Consider the following 24,914-nt stretch of genomic DNA (forward strand, 5'->3'; position numbering starts at 1 on the left):
TGACCAGGAGTTATTGCCAGCTGTTCTATAATAAAGTTTTAACCAGAAAACTTGCATCAGTCTGTCAGTAAATACTTGCACTGTACAAGGTTTATGCACAGCATAAAGCCATTTTCAGAATTTACTGTTCTTTTACTCCCCTGTGGTTGCTGCTTGAAGCACACGTGATGAGTGTGGAGTGATGTGTTCACTGTTCATAGCTGTTTTAGGAAAACTCGAGACAATGAATGCAAGCTGGTACTGTTGCTGAGTGTGCTGTAGCTATTTAGTAAATAGAGAGCAGAACAGGGCAGCTTCTAGCAATTTTGTTATATTTCACTGTTTTAATGCTGTTCAGAAAATGATCAGGAGGTCTGACTTTATTTTTACCTCAATAGGAAAATTGTTCAAAATGTGAGCAAATAATTAAAAAGACAACAAATTCCCGGGAAAAAAAAAAATCCTGAAAAGGACAAAGGATGAACCCTGTTTTTCCGAAGTTCTAAGCCCATAAAATAGCTCTGTAAAAAATATTTTGGTTTTAACATGCAGTGAAAATAATTCCCCAGTACCTCATGTTCCAGTCTTTCCCTAGGCAATTGCTAAGCATGTGAAGAGAGACTATAAAATGAAAATTATAATACACAACATTAAGAATTACTTTGCTCATTCCCTACATTTTCAGTAGGTATTCAGTCCATATACTCAATAATGGAAAGTATTTAACAGAACTTTCTAACACTTTAAAAAAAGTGTTTTCTCAGAATATTGGTTATGCTGCCTCATGCTGCTGGAAGAAAAGCCTCTGTGCATATGTGTTTAGAGAGGGGGGTCATACATTGTCATTAATGTGTTGATTGTGCAAGAATTTAATAATTTAATTAAAGGTAAATAAAAATGCCCAAATCAAGTTTTCCTGTAAATACTCTGTATTCTTGTTGAGATTTTTAATAGCTATGGGAATGTATTACTGATCAAAATAGGAAAAGATATCTTCTTCTGCTAGTGTTTTCACCAGACAGATATTCGTATGATATTCTGGCCCTTATTATGCTTTAGAAGCTTTTGTTAAGCTTATGAGAAAATAAGGTTAAAAAAAATCCCTATTCTGCAAGCTTTTAACTGTAATAGCAATTACTTGCAAGTAGTGACTTTTACTATTGTGTTAACAATGATCCGGTGAGTCTAGCAGGGTATCTGTATGGGTATGGGACAACTGCTCAAAACATTAGTGGAACACTAACATTTGCAGTCTGGTCCAATAATCTACTTCATGACCAGTGCTGACTTACCCATGCAGAGTTAGTTATTAGTTTTTGCAAGTAACTTTTACCTGTTGCATTTCACTACTGAGCACGATTTGGGAAACACTTTCCACTGGAAAGGTAGTGGAGAGACACATTTTTTATTAGAAAGTATTTAATACTAACCTTCCTCCAAACCAGGATATATTCTGTAAGTGTCAGTCTTGATATCAGCCTCATTTAATATATTTACTGAGGAGTTTAGTACAGAAGAATAAGAGCATGCCAAATAAGATTGGTGAAAACACAGTTCTGTGCAGCTTTGCTGCTACAGAGGCATAGCAGAAGAAGAACTTGGATGTTGAAGAATTGCAGGAGCAGAAATGTAACTTCAAAGTGCTAGTCATAGACTTAGTGTGGTACCTGTAGTGATTGTGTCTCTAAGTGGGGTCGTGGCAATGACAGATATCACAGAGCAGACAGAAACTGCTGGATTGGTACTGTGACAGTTTTGGAGATTGTTTTACACTGTTCTTCCATAAGTAGAATCACACTCGGAAAAATTCTGGGATTTGCTGAATTAAGGACTAATAAAATTTCCTGTTGTGAGCTGTGTAATGAACTGTTGTGAACAAATGAGGAGGAGACAGATGTATTGATTCATTACAACACGACCAGGTCATCAGTTGAAAGGTATAAATGAAAGGGATAAATGAGGTATTAGGATGTTCCAGATAAGGCATTTTCAGTGGAGACAGGGAAGTGTTATTACCACTGCGCAGGACCATGGTGAGACTTCACTGCTGGCATTCCTTGTCTGAGTTTGGTCTCTTGCTGCATACAGATGTTGTTTTATAAAAAAACCCAGAAGCGCTTGTTTCATTTATGTAATACTGAGCAAGTATATGGCTATACAACCACCTGTAAAGGTGTCACCAGCGAGGGATATGAATTAATTAATTAAGCTAACAGAAAATAATGGCATCAATAGAGCTGTCCACAAATAAATTTAGCCTGGAAAATGAGACTCTAGGAGTGGTGAGATTTCTAGAACACTTTCCATTAGAAGTAGTGATACAGAAGGCAAAATGGTTTTAAGATGAAGATTTAAGATGATATCAGAAGAATTCTGTTAGGGTTGCCTGTGATGACAGGTCTTGGGCCCTGAGGCTGCTTCCTGTCCTGTTTTCATTTAACATTTTGATATTGAAAGACGTAAACAGACACACAAGGAATAAGTGGAGAAAGCTCTGGACAGAGTTCAACATCTTCCAATGTCTGGGAGACAAGGGACAAGTTTGGTCTTGGAGGACCCTTTAAAAGCTCCTGAGAATTCCTTCTTCCTGAGTTGTTTTTTCTTTACTTTAAGCAAGAAATGTGACAATGTCAAACCCAACCACAGATAAAACTGATGTTTAAAACTTACCATGTCTCACTGATATGAAAATCTTCAAATGTATTTAACTTATAGAGTAGTTTCACAAAGTCTAAGATATATGACTAGGTGCGTCTAACCTCAGAAGACACTGACTTAAAAGTATGAAATCATAAACTTAGATTAGTTTTATGATAGGGAAAACAAAGAGACATTCAGAACTAATCACTTCAGAAACTTTTAGTCCAATTCTTTGTATTTCATGTAGAGGAAAGACATTGTACAATTGTAACAAGCTGCCTCCTTGGGTGGTATTTTTGTCACACCTTCAACTGCCTAAGGAATAAATCAGTGGACATTTCCACATAACGATTGGAATAATTAAAAGCATCTCTGGTTTTTTTGATTGTTGACTCACAACAAAACCGTGGAATGTTCAGAAATGATGCTAGTTGGGGTAAATTGTCCTTCAACCAGATATTACTTAGTCTTTTTGCTTTTTGAATGTGCTGAACAATGCTTGCTAGATTTATGAATGGCTGCCCTGAAGTACAGCTGTGGTTTTCCACCACGATAAAGCTTTGATCTACAAGGCACTCATAATGTGTCCGCATTTTGGATAAATGGTAGTTTAACTGTAGCTGTATGAAATTTCACATAGTCAAGCAATATAGCCATCCACATAATATAAGCCATAGTGGTATGTCTGTTAGATCAGTGAGACCACTTGTTCTTAAAATAGGGTTTAGTTCTCCATCTTCCTCTTCTCTGTTGTTTCTGTTCTAGCATACCTCTATCTTTTTTCTTTCATTTTATTTTCATTGTCAATCTCTGCAAAATCAAAGAGTAGACCCATTTACAGAAGAGGATTACTGATGGACCAAAAAATTACACAGGCGCCTATTTTTGGCAGGAAATACATATTATTCATAACAAATTGAATTTCTGCACCTCATTACCCCATGATAGAATGGGTAGGTTGTTTCACTTATCACTCTTGGAAATGTAAAATCAACAAAAGGGAAGGGGTATCTTCCCAGGGGGGAAGCACATGTTCCCCTTTGTGTATGTTTGCACAGTCCTGGAGCAGGCACCTTGTCAGTATGCAAGTAAAGTGCTCCTACATCAGCACGGCAGTCATTTTTGTCCATGAAGCACAAACATAAATGAATCTACAAGGTGGAAACATTCATGCCCCATGAATAAAGAAGTGGTGGGAAAGGCACCATGGCACTGTTTCTTCCACAGTCTGCTGTTACATGGTCAATTTGGATGAGCTGTAACCCAGATGCCTTCCCTCTGTATCTGTGTGCTCCAGGATTTGGTTCTCTTTGCATACATAACATGGAGAAGTGAATATTTAGACATATGTGTGGACTTGGTGGACCAATACCTGGATAAAGGCTAAAAAACTCTATGGTTATTACTGCCTGACTTTTAAACAACATTCATATGTGATGATTCAGTTTAGACTGGGGGTCAGCTGTGAAGATTTGGCTATCCCTTGAAGTCTGTAGTACAAAGCTGTGTAGAGTAGTTGATTGCAGCTGGTGTTTTTAATGGAATTTAGGATAATCAAGTGATATTGACTTTCTGTTATATTAAACTGTTTGACTCCCTTATGCCATTTTGAAAATAGAATATAACATATAAGTTATTGGGGACTGAAATGCTGGTCCTCATGCTGCGAAAAGCTAGGAGAAGATGGATTGCTTAAATAACAAGGAAGATACTAAACTTACCATGTCTTTGTGCAGTCCTCTGGGGTAGTAATTATTTTCCAGCCTTGAAGAAGTCTGAACAAATGTCTGAGATAAAAGTGGAGTTTCAAGATGGTATTGGCAGGAAATAGGAAGTCACATGCAAGAAAAATCCTTGGACCCAGAGTGTCAAAATGTTTTGTTTCTTATGGCTGGATGCAAATTTTCACATGAGGTTTTATGAATGGGGCTGTACCTAACTAGTCTGTCTGTCTAGACTTAGTGGTTGCTTGTTAAAAATAAGGATTTCAGAATTACTTACCATGTGACATGTGAGTTCACAGTGTAATATTCTCATCAACTATTTTTGATGAGCAAGCTTTATATTATGAGTATGGTCTTGTTTTTCCAAATCTGTGTCAGCCCTTCTGGGTGCTCATAATTAATTCAGTGTTCCATGAGTTTTGGTGCTACACTGTAATGCTTTGGGCTTTGACTCTCTTGTTTTGTTTTGTTTGGTTTTTTTTTTTTTTTTTTAATTTAACAAAATATGTCCCTTAATAAACTACTCCATAGTGAAACAATTCAGCTTCTTTCTTTCATCCTGACCTGGTCAGCTACCATTTAATGCCAGCAAAAGTATTATTTCTAACTAGTGCTATTCTTATTTTATGCAATGTAGTATAAAATGTATATTAATGTGATTTCATGTCATGTATTCATATGTGGCAAAAAAAAAGAGAAAAAAGGAAAATCTGCCTTTTCAGTTGCACTGAAAGTCAGGAATAATATGCTGAACTATATTTTTATAGCTGTACTCCTGTGTAAAAAAGGAACATAAGGACATAGGGCAGTTCCTCCTGGATCAGACGGTTGTCCATCTATCCTACTACTCTGTCTCTGACAGTGGCAGTAGGAGGTGCTGTTTAGAGAGATCCCATGAACCTGGCCATTTTCCATCTTCTGTTTTCCTAATACTGCCCCAGCATCCAAAATTGTATTAGAGAGGGGTGCATCCCTGCTTCATCCTTTCAGTATCCATTTATGAGTTTATTGCCTGCTAATTCACCTAATCCCTTTCTGAGCCTTCTGAGATCATAGCATCTGGCAGGAGAGAGTCTCAGAAGCTCTTTACCAACTCATAAATTACCCTCTCATAAAGTACTCTCTCTTCTACCTGCTTTGAACTGCTCTTCTATTAGTTTTTGTATTTCAGGATTTGGTGACCAACAGGTCTTCCTTCAATCACTTTATCTGCCACCTTCGTGGTTCTGTAAACCTTGATCATCTCATTCCTTGGCCTCCTTCTCTCCAAACTGAGAAGTCCATTTTAATCTCTTCATAAGACCTTTGATCATTTTAGTTGCCCTTCTTCGAACTTTCTCTAAATCCATGAAAGGAAAAAAAAAAAGAGAGAGAACAAAACAGAGAAATACGTGTGAAGTGTTCATGCAGTAGTTCTTACAGAGACCGTTTGTTCAGATCCTGTCCTATTGCTTACTTCCATAGTCTATGAAAGAGGGGAAATATTTCATGTAAGTATTTTGAAAATGATTTAAAATTGTTGGGATGCCGTTTTGTAATATTTACTTGTAGTCCTTTAAGACTTCACCTGGATATTTCTGTTTATCTAGTAGAAGCTTTTCACACAGTAATTTTGAGTGATTTTTGAATTTACATGTAACTGTTCTGACCCTGACTTGGAAAAGTGTGTCCTGCCATCTTACTTGATTTGACTTTTCACACTATGTAGTATTTCAAATTCATATTCAAAAGTGGTTCTCATGACATCATTATTCCTACAGTTCTACATTGTTTTGAATATTATTTCCAAATGGAAGATTTCCAGGTGGAAGTCCTAAGTTTTCTACTTTTTCATTTTCTCCTCCACTGTGCTGCATGTACTGTATTAAATAATTTAATAGATGCATTTAACTGTAGGTGGATATGGGATGTCTACTTTTGCTGTCAAAATATATATATAAAACTTTGAAAATTTCCTTAGGTAGATAGGCTGGTAAACCTGACCATCTCTTTAGTGATTCCTGTAATACTATGAGTCACTAGCAAACATATGAGATTTTTTTCTGGTTTTATATGCAAATTTGCAAAACAATTTTGATACTGGAAAAATGTGCCTTTTAATCAATCTTCATTGCAGTAAGAATTTGAGATGACACCTCAAACTGTGTTATGAGAAGGAAAGAATACAAACAGAGATGTAAGTATGGAGCAATCATGAAAATTGCTGAAAAAGATGCACACTGATATATTATCATAAAATTAATAGAGGTAAGGGGAACTGTAAAAGAAAAGATATAAAGTTAAGGAGAGTGTTTTCTGTTCTTATGTATTTGAATGCACCCTCAGTAAGTTTGCAGACGACACCAAGCTGGGTGGGAGTGTTGATCTGCTTGAGGGTAGGGAGGCTCTGCAGAGAGACCTGGACAGGCTGGAGTGATGGGCTAAGGCCAGCTGTTTGAGGTTCAATAAGGCCAAATGCCGGGTGCTGCACTTGGGCCACAACAACCCCCAGCAGGGCTACAGGCTTGGGGAGGAGTGGCTGGAGAGCTGCCAGTCAGAGAGGGACCTGGGGGTGTTGATTGACAGCCGGCTGAACATGAGCCAGCAGTGTGCCCAGGTGGCCAAGAAGGCCAATGGCATCCTGGCCTGTATCAGAAATAGCGTGGCCAGCAGGGACAGGGAAGTGATCTTACCCCTGTACTCGGCACTGGTGAGGCCGCACCTCGATGACTGTGTTCAGTTTTGGGCCCCTCACTACAAAAAGGACATTGAATTACTCGAGCGTGTCCAGAGAAGGGCAACAAAGCTGGTGCAGGGTCTGGAGCACATGTCGTATGAGGAGCGGCTGAGGGAACTGGGGTTGTTTAGTCTGGAGAGGAGGAGGCTGAGGGGAGACCTCATCGCCCTCTACAACTACCTGAAAGGAGATTGCAGAGAGCTGGGGATGAGTCTCTTTAACCAAGTAATAAGCGATAGGACAAGAGGGAATGGCCTCAAGTTGTGCCAGGGAAGGTTTAGACTAGATGTCAGGAAGTATTTCTTTACAGAACGGGTTATTAGGCAGTGGAATGGATTGCCCAGGGAGGTGGTGGAGTCCCCATCCCTGGAGGTGTTTAAGAGTAGAGTCGACATAGCGCTGAGGGATATGGTGTAGATGGGAACTGTCAGTGCTAGGTTAATGGTTGGACTAGATGATCTTCAAGGTCCTTTCCAACCTAGTTGATTCTGTGATTCTGTGATTCTGTGATTCTTCCTACTGGGACAAGGCAATGGCATCTTCTGTTGAGATAAACACTATTTTTCCAGAAGACAGTTGGATCAGAACTGCATCTCCTGACAAAGACAGCAGTAGGGGGTTGGGGGATTGGAACAGAAGGTTAGATAGAAAAAACAGAGTGTGGAGACAACATGTGAGAGCAAGTCTCTAAGTATTTGCATTGAACATAAAGAACATTTTGGCCTAGTAAAACTGATAGTAACATTATGAGCCACCTATATAAACTTCTGTTATGTGTGATAGTACTGAAGCTATAATTCTGTCTTGTGCAAGTGGGAATTGCAGGAGAATAAATGATGTTCAGCTGACCATCAGTCAATCTCATACCAGGAGCTTTAAGAAGCAGTAATGGTTGCAAAGTCCCCACATGTAGTGAACGTTCAGAAGTTCAAAACACTGATGTCAGACAAATTTAAATGGGTCAGTCCCTGACATATTTGATCTGTCAAAAAAAAAAAAAAAATGGTAGTAGTCTCATGTAGTCCTGACTTTCTAAAACTTCCAAGTCTTTGACCCTTAAAGATACTGAGTATGACTTTTTGTTGCCCAACCTGTAGTGCGTACTATGAAATTCTTTGAATCTTTTGTTTTTTGATATTGCTTTCAGAAGGATTCAGGGTGCACAGCTACACATATGAAGTGATGAGACTATTTATCAAAGTACTAACAGCTTTCTCAAGCTTCAAATCTTTTCTTGGCAAACATTTCTTTTAAATTTCTGAAATGAACTGTTCACTACCTTCTTAACATTAAATACCATTTCAAATAAACCTAATCAAACATCCTTTGCACTATATCATTGCATAATATGAAACATGCAGTCAGCTATTTTATATTTCTCCTTCATTACAGCTGCACAGACTTTCCATTTGTCTAGATACCTGCATGCTAAATAGCAAGAAAACCAGATGATTTCTTTGTTTGAATAAGGAAAAGCAATAGCTCTGTTATTAGAGACAGGCTGAGTGATAGCTTTATTTAGATTCCAGTCTATTAGTTCATCTACATGAATGACCAATTGTGATTCATCTTTCCAAATACCAGTTATTTCATAAATCCTGCTGGAGAGCACAGCAGTGGAACTGAAGAGCTGTCATGGAGCTCTGCCAATAAAAGTCACCGATGCAGTTACAATATATCTGCACATAATTTAATTCCCTTGTTGAATGTGTTGAAGGCATGCATTGCCGTACTCTCACATTTAAAATCCCTTAATTAAGGATGCTGCTCCTTCTCTCTTGCATATATTTATCATATAGTAAAAGCCAGCTTTACTCTTCAGAGACCTTTAGTTTTTATGACATAAGATGATTATTTCACTTAGTCGTTACGATAACAGGTGCTGAAGTTCTGGGATCTCCTGGCTCTCCAGGTTAGCTTCTAGTAATTTTCTTTCCACACTTGCTGTTGCAAACTGTTTATTACAGAAAGCAATTCCTCGGTTTGTCTTTGAATCAGACCCCAGGCACCCTCCACTGAGTATTTGCTTCCTTTTTTATCACTGACTGAAAGGGCAGTATTGGTAATAGCACAGTTAATTGACCAGTGAAATATTTTTCTGCTTATGCTCTGTAGGAAAGGTGATTTTGTAACTTTGAAAATACACTTTTGGGAAAGTGACAACATGCATAGCAAAGACTATGGTAATGTTGGACTTTTATGAATAATGTTAAAGAGCGAAATGCTGATCTTTTGAAATGCTTTCAGCATTTCTGGAAGTTAGTCCAATAATTTCACTTTGGGGCAAATAGAGCGAAATGCTGATCTTTTGAAATGCTTTCAGCATTTCTGGAAGTTAGTCCAATAATTTCACTTTGGGGCAAATATGCAAAGCATACTGTTTTTTTTTTTCCATTATGATTTTTCATTTTTTCTGTGTTCACATTCCAAACGATCTTTGAACTGTTACAATGTGCTAGTGTTAATACTAGTCAAACTGCATTTTGCTTCCTTAAGAGAGACTAGCATTTGTCCTCTTAAAACAGCTATGTATAAGAAAAAATAAATAACACCTTCGTTTTCATAGGAGGCATTGCACATCATACCATAAAGCTGTCTGGGCATGTCTACCATTCTGACAACTGAAACTTGACGTAGAAAGTTTTGCACTTGTGTCTTATGAGTCTGAAAAGGTATGAATGAGAAAATGATCCTAATCTTTCCCTTCATATATCCTCTGCCATAACAACTTTTTTTTATGTAGTGCATGGGGAGAAAACACTTTCCTATTCCTGGCAGTGTCCTGAAAGAAATGGAAACTCCAGTGTTCTCCAGTATTTGCAGAAGATCTCCTATCCTCTCAGAGCCCAATATGCTGCACTCTGCTATTGCTACAGTGTGGTAGCATATGCCACTGCTGAAACACATTCACAGTATCAGGAAGCAAACTGAACAATTGAAAATGTCCTCATCATTGTAAGTTAGAAGTCCATGTTTGGGTATCATTTTTTTCAAATCTGAAAGGTTAAATGCATTTTAGTATGAAAAAAAAGTCAGAAACAAAAAAGCAGAAAGGCTGCCTTATTAAAGAAGAAAAGTTCAGTTAGAGAAAGAATGTTATAAAAAGAAACCTTGATGGCACTGCAACATCATGAACACTGAACTGGAAATAGTCAAATAATCACAATCCACAGTCTTGTTAGATTAGGCATTACTTATAGTCAAAAAGATGGAAAGAAAATAATGGAAAAAATAGTTCGTATTTCTCACCCAAAGTTATTGATTTAAAATGTAAATTATTCAATATGAACAGGGCGATCTGAACTCATCTCAAAAATGCATGGGCCTTAATCTACTGAAAATTACATTAAGATTTACTTTTCTTTCAGTAGGATGACAATCTGGCCTAGGAGGAGCTAATGGTTTGCTAGCCCATTGTTCAAACCTCAAGTCTTTTAGCTCTGTAAAGGCTAAACATTTGGGCTTAGTTTCCACATATCAGACACAGTATACGTTGCTACATGTGGACTAAGAAGTTAAAATCCAAATGTTACCTTTATTTAATGATGAACAGTAAAGTTACAAAAAGAATAGCTAGTGAACATAGAAGTCAACTTGTCAAACTTAATCAAATTTTTTATTGAAGTAGATCTCTCATTACTGTTATTTCAAGTGACTTGGTGTTTATGAAGGAATATACTGTGATACTTTGCAATGCAATTGCAGATGATGTTATCAGGATTCACTTAGTGAGATTTAATGGAACAGTACCTTTCTCTTAGCTTTGAGGTGCTCGTGATATTTGTTGGATGTGTCGCCTGGTATTTCTCCTCCCCAGAGGGTAATTCCCACAATGGAGTAAGTGATACCCATGACAAGCAGTGGAAAGCAGTAGACCAGCACAATCACAATGACATGATACCTGCAATGAAAAAGCATTAAGCTGATAAGTGCTTTCAGAGGAGCTATACCAATGGAATGGGCTGCTAGAAGTCAAGAGAGCTACTATAGCACAAAGCATGTTTTATATTGACTGACTAGTCCTTGGTGTTTTCACTGTCTTTATGAAAGCCTTGAACTGCACTGCAAATTTATTCACATTTTAATGCAAGTGCTTTATGGGGTTTCTAGTTCTGATTCTGAAATTACACTAGCATAAATTAAGAATGACTTTATAGTTATCCTGATTAGTGTCTGCAGAATAAGGTATGTTTGTCCATAACTAGCTGAATTGATTTAATTATTGCACAGCCAAGTATCCTAAGGGTAAGCTAGGTGTTTTGAGGTCTAGTCAGGACCATAAATGAAAGAGGAAAATAAGTATTTAAATGGCATATTTATACAAAGGCACTGGTAAGTGTCCTGTGTTACCCAACATACTTCATGTGGCAGATCTGTTGCATATAGGCAACACAGATCTGTTGCCTATGTTCAACATAATCATCGCTGCTGATATAAACACTGGGAAAAAAAAGATAACTTATTTTGTCTCCTGTTAGTTCCTGGTTTAAATGCCTTCTTCAGATAAAATCCCAGTGAATGATCAGTGAAGAATCCCCAGCTGTCACTGAGAGTGACCTTACTGCCCTAAAGAGAAATATCTGTGCATGGCTCCTAAAATGATAAAAATTATATATGACCAGGGCTTCTTTCACTTGCCTGAAAGAGAGCAAAAGGTGAAATTTGATGCTGGATGGATACACAGGCTTTCAGCCTTGAACACAGAGTTCATCTTAAATGCCAATGAAGACATGAAAGGGCAGATAACGTTTCTATGACTAGGTAACCACTTATTTCTAATTCTGCCAGAGGGACAAATAGGATATATTCAATTTAATTGACTGTTATTCTACACTTTCAGAAACTGGAACCAGTTATAGGACTGATATCTGAGATAAATAATTGTGATGGTGTAACAGAATGAAGTGGGAAAATCCAACTCTCTCATGAAGAGATCCAGAAGAAAAAAAAGAATTATTAGGACAAGGAAGGGCTGGAAATACTTTTTTTCCTAGTTAAGATGAAAATGAGGCTTGCTTTGAATTATATGTTCTGTCCCCATTTCTGACCATCTCTGTCTGTATAGAAGTAGCCATCTTAAGTGAAGCAATGATGGTAAACATGCAGCATGGGATGGAGAACACTCATTGAAGTGGAAGAGAATAAATGTGTTCAAATTATCACTTAAAATGCTCTGTCTTCCTAGCTTAGAAAACTTGTTTTACATTTCTCAATTAGCTATTCTGCATGTAGAGTATCTGTGTGATACTCTACAGCTTTTGCCAAGTCCATTGCAAGTGTAGACACCACCATGCACAAGTTTAAAAAAACAAAAGCTTACGTAAAATGCTGTTTTGGACCACCTGGCCATGCTACATAGCAAAGAGTTCTCCCAGGCATCACCTTGGTTATGGAGTATAGGCACTGGGGAAAGGCCAACAGGAAAGCCAAAATCCATATGCTCCCAATGACCACCTTGGTAGCAGTTGCAGAGAGCCTAGGTTTCAAGGGATCAATAATGGCCATGTATCTGTAAAAGAAAGCAAAAACCTGTGCATAAGAAACCTTCAGAAGTTAGGATGTGTCTAGAATCAACCAAAGCTTAGGGTTAGGAGAAGGATAGAAGCAGAGATATTTGTCTTCCTGGAGTTCTGATGGCATTGTGCTCTTTGGGTGGTTCAGCCCCCATGAAGGCAGTGGTGGAAGAAAAAGAAGGTTCATTGAATATTATTTTAAAGCTGTGGGACACCCAGTTAACCATGTGTATACCAATAGAGCAACTATTTCTCAAAGAGTTAGTTAATCCTGTTACTGCAGAATCTGACTGAAAAGCAGCAATACAGCTGGATCCTCTGTTACTCTGCTACAAAATACAGGGTTTATCTCTAATTAAAAAATTAACAGCCAAGCTGTCAGGGTCATTAGTCATCTGTCCAAAAGCTACAGGAACCTGGTAAATCTGCACGCATTTATTTCAGTAGACATAGACTGACTTTGGATCGTCTGCCAAAGAGCCCCACACTGCAACTGATTCATACAGAGATTGAGAGAGCAGCCATATGAGCATTTTCTCAGGCAGTGTAGAAGCAATAAAAGCACTAAGAGAAATAGATGCATAAAGCATGAAAACATGTAATTTTCTTTCTCAGTTCCTGTGTTCTCAGGTAGGATAGCATTCTTCTTGCTGCCCTATAATTGTATTGGCAATCCATGTATGCTGATAACTTTAGAAGAACATGCAAAAAATCATTAAAATGTTTACTTGAAGTAATTAAAATCTAAAAGCTTAGGAAAAAAGAGCAACAAGAGGGCATCAAGATAGTAAAAGAAAACAAGTCTTGTTTTCTGTCTTTTGATCTCTGTAATAGATGCGAGGAACAAGGGAGAGAGAAATTTTGTATTTTATGTACTCCATATCACATGCCTCATGTGTTTTTCACATTTTTCTTAGCTTGACTACTGCTTTTATTTCTGGGCTAAACCTTGAATTAAGGTATTTTCCACCAACTTCCCTGATCACACTGTTTTGTTTCATTTAACAATGACCAAATAATGACTTCAAAAATCATTAATCATATTAATTAATTAGGAACACTGTTCAAAATTTCTTCCACTATTAGGGGGAATGCTGATAAGTATCAGCCAGAATCACATTTAAAGAAATTTTTGTACTTCTGTAAAACCAGGGAGATACTGGCTATATGTATGTCCATATTGTGTTACTGATATAGCATACTGAATAACTAATTGCATGTTCTTTAATCTGACATCCTAATGTTTTCCAAAACAGCACAGGGAAATGGCTGTTACATTAATATTTTGCTTCAGATCCAGAGGCTTCCCAAAGTACATTAAAAAATCCTTTTATTCATGGTTGAAACACAATGTTGTTTCCAAGTTAATGTAGGAGTTAACAGATTAGCAATTTAAATCAAGAAATTTCCATGGAAATATTCAGTGTATCTGTGCTTCTTCAGGAAATTGATCTGCCCTTCTGCAGTCATTGGTAGCACTGACATTCTACACTGTGTTTCCCAAAACCATTGCTTTTCTAAAATCAGGATCAGAATAGTAATGATTTAGAAGCTCCTCAGGAATAACCAGGGCAAGTCAAAAGGAAACTAACAAAATTAAAATATTCTTTTCTGTGTTTCCTTGTTTGTTTTTTTTTTTTTTTTATTTTCATATTCTACGAAAATACCTGAAACAGATAAGAAACTGGGATGAATATGAAAACCAGCTTAGCTTGAATGTTTTACTAATGAGAGTTTTCCAAATTTCTAGGAGAATGTCTGGATCAGTTTCAACAGTTCATCATCAGTCACAGGGAATATTAGTAATTCTGGAAGAAGCAAACTCTTTGCCACAGAATAATTATGGCCCATATACTTTCACTCTCTTTCACAGTACACACGTCCAGTTATGTGATCATCTTTGACAAGGTATTGGAGTATATCAGTGGTTTCCTAAAGGTCGTCTTTGTTTCCATTGTAGGTCTCCAATCTTCATGCCTGGTAACTGCCCTTGTTCCTGTCTGTTTCAGGTTTTAAAATACAGTTAGAAAGTCAACTATACCTATTCCAGCCTAGATGTGTAGAGAAAATATTTTCAGAACTTTCCAGTATTGCTTCCCTCCTTGTGTCATTTATACCTTCTAAAGGAATTGCAATAGGTGAAAGATGTACTACGGCTTTTCATCTACTCTTTCTCTACATTTCTACCTCATATAAAGATGGATTGGGATGGATTCAGAGACTATTTTCTGTATGGAAGATAACATAGGCAGTAATAGGCCTTGTATGGGAGGACTGTAAAAAAAAAAAATCACTTTGTCTCATCAACATTTGTAGATTTTGTGCTGTTGAGACTTTAGGTGTTGCTGTGGAGCTTAGAAGTTATAAAATCAGTTTACACTCACAGAGAATCAACTATTTTGTAGGTAAGCAAGCATAAATTAGTAGATCCTATTCCAAAGTGACACTAATATGCAATTATTGTTACTTCTCTATGTTTGTCCTTTTGACATACATAGATAAAAAAAATTCAAAGCCATTCATGATATGTACTTTTTGTGTTCTCATCTTCTGCCTTGGCTTTAGATCATGAGAACCCTTCTTATACTGTTAGGTGACTGCTTGGGTCTGTGCTTCCAAATCCAGGCAGGATTTCAATTGAAATCCATTTAAATCCATGGATAAGCTGCCATTGAATTGATGAATAAGTTCTGTCTACTGCAGTTAGAAGAGTAGCACTCATTTAAAATGAAGGAAGGTGTGACCTGTCCTAATTGTTACAGTACACACCTTGGTTCTAGGCAGACTTGCCCAAGATTTTTAGGTACAGACATTAGCTGTAAGACAATAATAATAATATTCATAAGATAATGCTCCTGATAAGAATTTGTGCAAGTAATCTTCTGCATCCATATTTACCTGCTATGGCAAACAAATTTCATTCAAGATATCCCTACTTTTTGGAAATTTCATACTTGAGAGATGGGTAATTATAGAACAGATATTTGTTTTAGCAAAAATAATGCTATTTATAGTTAACCATCAAATATGTGATAAATCCAGCATCTGCCATCATAGTGGTACTCAGCCTCTAGTAGACATGATAACTGTGCTAGTATCTTAAAACATCTAAATGCTGTCAGAAACAGAGAGTGATCTAAACCAGCTTCAATTCTGAATCATCAATTTCCATACCTAGAATTGCAAGTCTATTAATTTAGCATTGTTTTTACTGCACTTACATATTTTTTTTCCCCAGGGCAATTAATTCCCCTCTCGTTTACTTGTTTTTTTTGTTGTTGTTTTTTCAGCTAAACTGGTGCTTTTGGTATTACATACTAACTATGAAATAGCTTTATTTGAGTGCTGGGTGTCTTGTCCTGAGAGAGCAGCAGATCTCAGTTGAATTGTTGCTCTCTATCCCCTGGTTCCCTTCCCTTCCAAAGGGAAAGGCCAACAGGAAGGTATCTTCATCACCAAGTTCATAGTCATGAGTCCTGTCTTTCAAATTAAGCTAGCTTGAGCATGGGCTGCTAGATACTGTCCAATATGCTTGGTGATCTTTATCTGTAGTAGGTGATAACCCATAAAGAAGTCATCATTTTCACATGCTTGTGGGATTCTTAAGGCATCTCCTCCCAGCCTGGAATAATTTCTTTCAATTGCTAGTTTTCTTCAGATTGCATATTGACATGATTTTATGTGATATTGTCAAATTTCTATTACATTCACATTATTCTTATTCCCAGTTATGTTATTCTTATTCCTAATAGGTACCAGCAGTAATTCTCTTCAACTGAGATAAAATTCTGTTGGTTTGTCTCCCTGCCTGGTGACTGCCCTTTAAAGATTTGGATTGTTTGCGTGAAATGACTCATACAGCCTGTACTGATGGAAATTTTAACTATTGACTGTCTGAGTGAGGTAAGTCAAAGAACAAGGATCAGATGAAAAGCAGGCTGCTTGTCTTTCTTGTTGAAAGTTGAGTAATAAGCCAACAGTCTAGCTTTTGCACAAGCTAGATTACAAAAACAAAGCAGACAGTCATTTTAACAAACAAGATGGGGAGGAGGTGGAGGACCCTTGACCATTCCCTCAATAATGCCTTTGTGCAGGAAGGACTTAGCTGACCAGAGAGTATTGACAGCTCTCTACTACTTAGCCTTTGATAACAAATCTAATTTATTCTAATTTGCCAGTACACTAGCAATTACAAAGAAGTATCTAATTTGTTCCCTAAGTGGCTTTTCTTAGAAACAAAATTGCTTAATTAACATAGTGAGATATTGCTTTATATCTGCAATTGTTACACTCACTCAAACTTGTCATATAAGTTTGGTAGCATTTACCTAGAGAAGCCATCATTGCCATAGTTAAGGATAGTGGAAAATGTGGAATGACTCTCAGTTTCAGGTTAAAAAACACCTCCATAGCTGAGCTGTCTCTGGATGTTCATCTCTGTAGCCAAAAGAAGCCTAGAAGAGAATTGAGTTCCTTCCTGCACTGTTAGCTGTCATTTGCAAAGGAGGCTTAGCCACTCCTGCCTATAATTTTGTTTGCTGGAAATGTTATCTTGCCATTACTGGTACCTAAGGGTCGTAAGTTGTTTGTCTATCTCTTTAGCCTCAACCTGAAGGAGCACTAGCTAATTTTTCAGTTGGCCCTTGCCTTTGATCTCTGTTCATTTTGGCCAGGGTGTTTCCATCAGGAATGAAAGCTCCTGCTAGCACAGGCTAGAGGTTCCATGCCTAGGTGTTGCTCAGAAAATTAGTGAGGTGAGGAGGCTAAGTATGGGATAATGTGTATGTATGATGCAGGATATTGTCCCTATATATTCTAGTTACCCATGTCTGACAACTGTCTGTTGTCTTTCATGGTGTAACTCTGTCATTAGGGCTCATTTCCTTACTCTGATATCCTTACATATATTTTGTATGGCAAAGTGCCAGTTACCAGGGGGAGCGGCAGACATGCTGTCTGAATTGTGCACTGCATACTGAACATGGTGTAGAAAAAAGAGGATTGTGTGAGTAGGCCGGGAATGAAAGGGAGAATGATGAGATACAGGATCTGGAGCCAAATCAAAAGAACCGAGACTGGGGAACAGTTTGCTGAATGCGAAAATAGGAATAGAAGTGAAACAAGAATAATGAGAAACTAACAGGAGGAGAAGCAAAGAAAGGAGAGTTGTAGAATAATAGCAGATAGAAATTGGGTTGAGAGAGAAGAGAATAAGAAAGGAAACTGGGGTGATATAAAGGCAAAAGACTTATGAGAAAAATCAGCCCTAGTTGTCCAGAAATTCCAAGGTTAGTAGAACTGGTAGAAGAGCACAATGTTTTGACAGGAAGGATCTGTGGTGGCAAGCCCTTTTGACTCTGCAGGTGTATGGGAGAGAACTCCCAAAGAATTGTTCTCACTGTGATCAGCCAACCATAAATGGCGTGCAAGGGGAACAGATGGACTTCTCTGATGCCCTGATGTCATCTGTGTTAATAACTGTTCTGCATCTCCACCGTTCTTTCAAGTAGCCTGAACTTCCGCAGTCCTTCTGAAGTCAGTGAAAGTGGTGAGTGCTGAGGCCCTCGTAGGTCCACCATGTTCTTGTGATATTTATACACACATCTTGGACCTCCCCACTCCTCTATCTCCGAGGACACTAAAAGATGGTAGTCATTTAAGCTGAAAAAGAATTTATAATAGCTACAAGTAACTGAAGACTCGTTACACTGCTGAAAAGTGTTCTGTAGCCACCCAAACATTATTCAGTAGGGTGCTGTGCCGATTTGCTTTTCAGTCTTTGAACATTTGCTGTTCAGTCAGTCACCAGGCTGGAGCAATGGGACTCCCTGCCAAACAAAGGGCTTTGAACTCTCACTGAGTTTGTTTGATTTCAGGATCAGACTTCTAATACTTTCTCACTCCAGTGGGAGCTGCTGATAATGCCACAGATAGCTTGTTCCACACAATAAAGTGGGTATGCTGAATCTAAAGTACATATCAACTGAAAATAATTAACTCATTATCATCATTTATCACAACAAGCAGAAACCATTATTACCCCATCCAACGTAAACACTAACACTTAGATGGTAATTATAAGATGGAATATGCACATTTAGCAATTTAGGGATGTAAATATGCGCAGGTAGAGACTCAAGACAACACTTTCAAGAATGTGGATTGTTCAACATCTGTACCATGTTCTAGGTAGGCATTTTTAGGCAGCACTTTAATTTAATTACTAGAATCATTAACACATGGTTTTGTTTGCTGTGATCATGCATCCCACTATCATCACTTTTATTCCAGCTTTGGCTTGTGTTAATCTTTGTCCCTGGTAATTACTACTGAAGTCAGCAAGAGTCTTTCCATTGAACTTAATGAGAAATCAGTCAGGCTGCAAGATATAATGGCTGGTGCATCATGTTGCACTTGCTGCAGCACTCCTTTCCTTCAAGACTTTTTATCTGCTGTGTTCAGAATAGATCTAGCTTCATTCAGAACTGCTCAGTTTGGCTCGAGTCTACAATTTACTGTTTGGTACTTGTTTCTTGGGTTCATCAAATCAAGAAAATCTGTTTTCTCTGAAACAAGACAGTCCTCATTTGAATAACATTTATAAACTCTTTAAGCCAGTGGTTATAATGACAGCATAATCATGTAGCTCTGTTACAGTTTGCAAATAACATAAGAGACAAATAGCTGGTAAGTACTGTAAAAGCTTCTGAAGTTTGTGTATTATAGTCCTGACAGTAGAAAAGATAAAAATAAATTCCTAATTTATTTTTTTGTAAAACAGCATACACTGACTAATACATGCAGGAAAATTTTCCCTCTTAACACATTATTTAGAAAATTTGTAGGAAAAAACATAAGACTTTTAAAAACAAAATGATGTTCAAAATTGGATCCTGCAAATGCCCATCTAGAAACACTGTTGGAACCCTTTAATCATCTAAAGTGATTTGCTTCGCCTGTTTACAGTGTGTTTATAAACTCGAATGGGGAAAAAAGTAATCAATTCAGTCCCAGATTGTAACAGGAAATTGGGACTTGACAAAAGGAAGAGACTGAGAGAAAATCATAATTCTTGCATATAAATAGCTCATCAACAGCTGACAGCAGAGTGCACTTCCTTCATGAATGCACAGATGCTGTTATTCCCTCAAAACAGAAGCTGGTTTTGAAACTTTGTATTTGGAATCAACTAGTAATTAAGAAACTTAGGTAAGGAAATTGCTATGATTCCCTGCCCTTATTTAAAACATTGTTGTGGAAAATCCTACAAAAGGTCTCTGTAAGGTAGATACAGTAGACTAAAAAAGATGGAATGAACTGTGATATTTTAGAGGCATTTTTTGTATGATGGAAACCAAATCTTTAACTTTTACATTCTTTAACTTTTATCTTCTGCCTACTAGTGCAAGGCTCCATCTTTTCTTGTGTGAGTGGTCTGTACTCATTCAGTTAGACTGACTTTCTCTGCAGGAAGAGTGGCTATGGGCATTTTTGTAGGACTATCTCTGACTGTTGAATAAGACTGGTTTTGGTGGCCGGAAGAATCGACAGTGAGCAATGTCACTGTAATACAGTGTTCACCTTAAGGCTAACAGCATAAAGAAGGAGTTTATGATAGCATGATAGATAAACAAACACACTGTACATTTGAGAGATCAGTGGGTAATCTCCCAGAGGGATAACTTGACCTTGGTTTACCCAGAGGCACATGTGCTGCTCTTGGTGAATGGCTGTCATGCTTTGAGCAGGGCATAACACTGCCGTTTTTCTGAAATCAGGACTAGTGTTCAGTGCCTTGTTTTTGGGTACCTCTTAACAAAAACCTTAAAACAGGAATACTGAAATTCTTCAGTATTGCCGAGTTCTCAGTACAATGTTTTCTACTTGAGGAACATTTTGGTACCTGACAGTGGGCTAGATTTTTGTAAGTGTGGAACTGATTTTACACAATGTATTCCATATCTATGCATATTGATAGAAAAGGGATAACACTTTTCTTTGGTCTGTCTCCAAAATGATGGACTAAGTGACTTCCCCTAACAGAAGGGCTTCTGTTTCTCTTGTTCTTTGAATACAAACTAATCAGGCTATCAAGGACCAATATCAATGCAAAGTCTACAAAAAGAGCTCTATCTGCACGGACCTACTCTGTTATTGCCTATGTTTTGGACACTGTCATATGAATGGCTTCCTTCTTGTTTCTGCAGTCATTTGGAAATAATTTCATTTTTGGTAAACACAAATATGTGAATGATACAGATTTCTCTTCTGGTTGGTAAATCAGTCAGAAATACATGCATATAGGCAATAATATTCAGGAAAAAGAGGGAAAACAAAAAACCCCAACCCTTCACTATCTTTGAAAAGTACTGCAGGCTACATTACATTGTAAACTACAGATATATCTTTTAATAGTTTTCATTAAGCTATAAGTAAGGGCACTGATAAAATGTATTTAAGGCTAAGACTGTCGAAAATGAACTTCTCATTTGAACATATGGTTTGAACTTGTCAGATGTTTCCTACCTGGAATAAGAAGACTTGGGGCTAGCCACTGCTGTAAATGTTGCTTATCCTCAAGATATTGGAGTATCAACCTCATTTTTTTCATGTCATCTTTTGAAAGCAGCTTGTTACATAGAATATTTACACAATGCAAAACAAAGAGGGAAGAAATAGCTGTTATGCCTATATTTACTCCCAAACTATCTCAGTATGCTATCAATAACATAACTCTGACATGAATTTTAACCAAAACCCAAAAAGATGCTGTCTTTTTGCCTGATCATTATGAGGTTGTACCATAGCAAGAAATGGATTATTTTTTCTACATCTCTGACAGTCTGAATCTTGTAGCCATTGCACCAGGATGTTCTGCAGAAACTGTTTCACCTCTTAGAAAGAAAGAGAATTGTCATACCCAGAAAATCATTTTAGGCCCCCAAGTCATAAAGAGTCTTTTATGTTTCAGCTCTTGATTTTTGAACCCTTAGTGTTCTTCGGTTCAACTTCTTCTCTCCAGTTCTGAGGACTAGTATTTTTCAGAGGGCAGCCTAGATACTTGAATCCAGAAATATGATGTGCTTCACCTTAAAATACAAATTGGGAAACACAGAGGAGTGGGGAAGGGATTTCCTATTTGGATTCTATAGTTTGACTGGGAAAGTAATAATAGTAATAATAGTGATAATTTTAAAAGCATGTCTTGCATTTTTCCCTTCATGATATGCAGTGTCCAAGACTGATTCATGAAGTCATGATTGTGAAGTCATCCATTAGTGTGGGAAAAAAGCTGTATTGAACTTTAGTTTGAGGGTAGGGCAGGTGGTGTTTTGTGTAATTATGTGACACCAGAGGCAGGTAAAGCGAACTAATGATAAATGGCATCTTGTGGAAAAAAAACAGCACAGTGAGTTTACAGAATGTCCATCCATTTCTTTGGATTAAAATATTCTCAGATATGAGGGGGAGATCTCTCTGGGGGAAATAGCCTGTAAAGCACAAGAAACCTGAAAAGAAATCCATCCAGCTTTTTGTTGTTCCTATGTTCATCTCTCTCTCCCCCATCTTCAGTGCAAATTCTCTCTTCTTTTACATGGAAACCATTTACTTTGAGACAACAGAGTTTGAGGGGAGGGGAGTGAGAGAGGGGCCAAAGGCTGCAGTTCGTTTGGGCTGAGCTCTGTGCAGGGGCCAGCAGCTGGCTGGGTGATGCATGCTTCAACCTCCTCTATTCACTAGTGAGTGAAGCACAAAGCACTTGGTACCAAGCATATGTACAAGAATGTAAGTACCAGTATACATCTCCTTTGCTGATGCCACTACCATATGACCACAACATATGGTCATGCCATGTGCACTCCATATCCTAACCTGTTAGACATATTTGAGATCATTTTTTCACATACATATTTCCCTATACTTCGGTGTTTCTGAGCACACAGGACAGGTAACAGATATTCTCAATTCAGATAATGTTATTCTACATCAATAGTTGTGTATGGTTTGGCAGGAGTATCAGTTTAAAATGTTTATGGCACATGAAGGCCTTGAGCAATTTGTCCCAGGAATAGGAACTCAGACAGAGACAGATACCAAAATGTATACTACTAGAAAGATAATACATTTTTCAATGTGCCAACTGCCTACTTCAGAATTTCAGTATCATTCATTTACAGGGCTTGTGATACTACTTTGTAACAATAACTGCTCTTACAGCATACACTTGAAAAGAATTAATAACCTAACTGATATTTTGAGGATCTCATGTGTACACATGATGAATTTAGGTTTCATTTGATAAGTTGCATCATGTGCTTGTGCCTCATAACTGTCTTCTGTTACAAGCTTGTATCATATTACTTATGCTGGAGTCCAATAAGTGTATAGAGGGATTATTATCGGCCATCAGTAACTGAACAATGTCACAGAAAAATAGAAAACTGACCCAGTATATGTGTGCTTCTGTAGACATATTAGAAGTCTAAAAAATGAGGTGGGAAACTAGAATGACAAGTTTTGAATAAGGATATTGGTGTAATAGGCATACTAGAAACTAGGTAGGAGGAATGTAACCTAGGAGGAGGAGATTGTGCAAGAGGCGGAATAAAACTGAATGTTAAATATAGTTTAAAATCAAGTCAAGTAAAACAAATGTATTCATGAATAGTATAGAATTTTATGGTTTTAAACTCCAAGCATGACTCAGAAAAAATAAACTTCAGGATTATACGCTCAGCTAATTCACAGTAATAACGGCGACGTGCCAAAAAGAAATTAGAAAGGCTGTGATAGCAGGTAATGCAATAATAATAGAAGGTATCACTGACTGCTATGCAGACATAAAATATACTCTTAGTCAACATTAATGACTGCCCTATGGAGCATCTATGAGGAGAAGCCCAAAGTAAACAAGAAGCTCTTGAATTGGTCCTGAAGAGTGTCTATGGTCAGGCTTAAATGTTATTATTCTTTGAATAGTGTCTAGAGTATGTCTGGTTTTACCACCTCTGCAGAAACAATAAAAGCCCCCAAAAGCTGCTATGGTGGGATTTCATTTAAAAAGGGGAAACTATAAAAACTTGAGGAAACTTATCAAAAAGAAATGAAAAGGTCAACCAAAAGGAAACAGAGACTGCTAATAACAAGAATCAATCATATGCTGAAACATGGAGATTCTCTAATTATCTAATCTTTTATTAGTGAAGGTTAATTTGATTTTGAGTCTGGTGTTCAGCAAAGTGAGTGTAGGGGTGTTGGGAGAGAGGAAGCTGGGCCTGTGGCTCTTGGATTCTGACTTTCATTCTGCTGCAAATTGTTTCATTATTTGATTTTTCAATCAGATTTTTAAAAACACCCATCCTGATGTCAGCATGTTATCCATGTCAACACATGATGCCGTGTAGTCATACTTAAGTGAGCTGTCTGGGGTACCAGAGGTAAGAGTGTTACTATACCTGTCTTTTAGCTCTAATTTTAATAGCCTTATTCCTTCTAAAAATAGAGTCACAGACACAGTTCTGTAGAATAAATACAAATAGGAAGTTTTATAACAACTCTGTGGGACTAGACAAATGTAGAATAAAGTTCTGTATCTGCCTGTAAGTCAAAAAAAAGGGCATTTCATTCTGTCAGAAGGATCAAAAAAGAGGGGAAAGATGAAGTTATTATTGAAATCATAATGGGACTTTGGGACATGATCAAGTTTTAAGTTTTAAAAATGGTGAATTACTTTGATAATCTCTTGATTTGAAGTTCATTACTGGACTTTCATTATTAATGGTTCACTGAGCCGGCAAATTGTAACAGCTCTAGAGTTTACAGCAAGACAACATGTGAGGAAAGTTTTGTGATTAAAAAAATGTGGAGTTCTCTTTAACATTGTACCATATTTTGTCATTCTTCTATTGCAATACCTTTGACTCTGCAAAAGCAAAAATCCCAGCAAAAATGGGCTGGGATTTCTGCAGAGTATAGGGCTAGGATAGATGGGTAGCATTTGGCAGAATCTGATCTTTAGAAAGGATTAAGTCAAATCCATAATTTTTGTCTTTCCTGATAATTTGTTAAAAAAAAGTTTTGTAGGTCTTTTTGATGCTATTATGTTGACCCATGTTGAGCAGCAGTAAGCCTTGCAGGCTGTTTAGCAGTAATGCACAACACTGGGGTACCATAGATGTAATTTTATTTACTTTTGTATGAAATATTGACATATATATATCATTCTTTTCAATTACTTTTGAATATAAAGAAATCTAATATATATGTAATAGCTCTTCAAAGACCAAAAGTTTGCTTGCATACTAGGAAGAAAAGAAATGGTAAGATGTGAATAGGATCAGC

The 24,914-nt window shown here is 37.4% G+C and overlaps 1 protein-coding gene across 1 annotated transcript in view; it reads right to left on the reverse strand.

The window, feature by feature from the left end:
• TACR3 (tachykinin receptor 3) overlaps positions 1 to 24,914 on the reverse strand; it is a 41,521-nt gene that overhangs the window by 12,434 nt on the left and 4,173 nt on the right. The window contains exons 2-3 of the mRNA XM_074821433.1: positions 12,380 to 12,568; positions 10,810 to 10,960 (exon numbers count right to left, since the gene is read on the reverse strand). Coding sequence (XP_074677534.1) covers positions 10,810 to 10,960; positions 12,380 to 12,568 — 340 coding nt within the window. The remainder of the gene's footprint in view (positions 1 to 10,809; positions 10,961 to 12,379; positions 12,569 to 24,914) is intronic.

The sequence above is a fragment of the Strix aluco genome, chromosome 4, assembly GCF_031877795.1.
Source record: "Strix aluco isolate bStrAlu1 chromosome 4, bStrAlu1.hap1, whole genome shotgun sequence".
NCBI classification, from domain to species: Eukaryota; Metazoa; Chordata; class Aves; order Strigiformes; family Strigidae; genus Strix; species Strix aluco.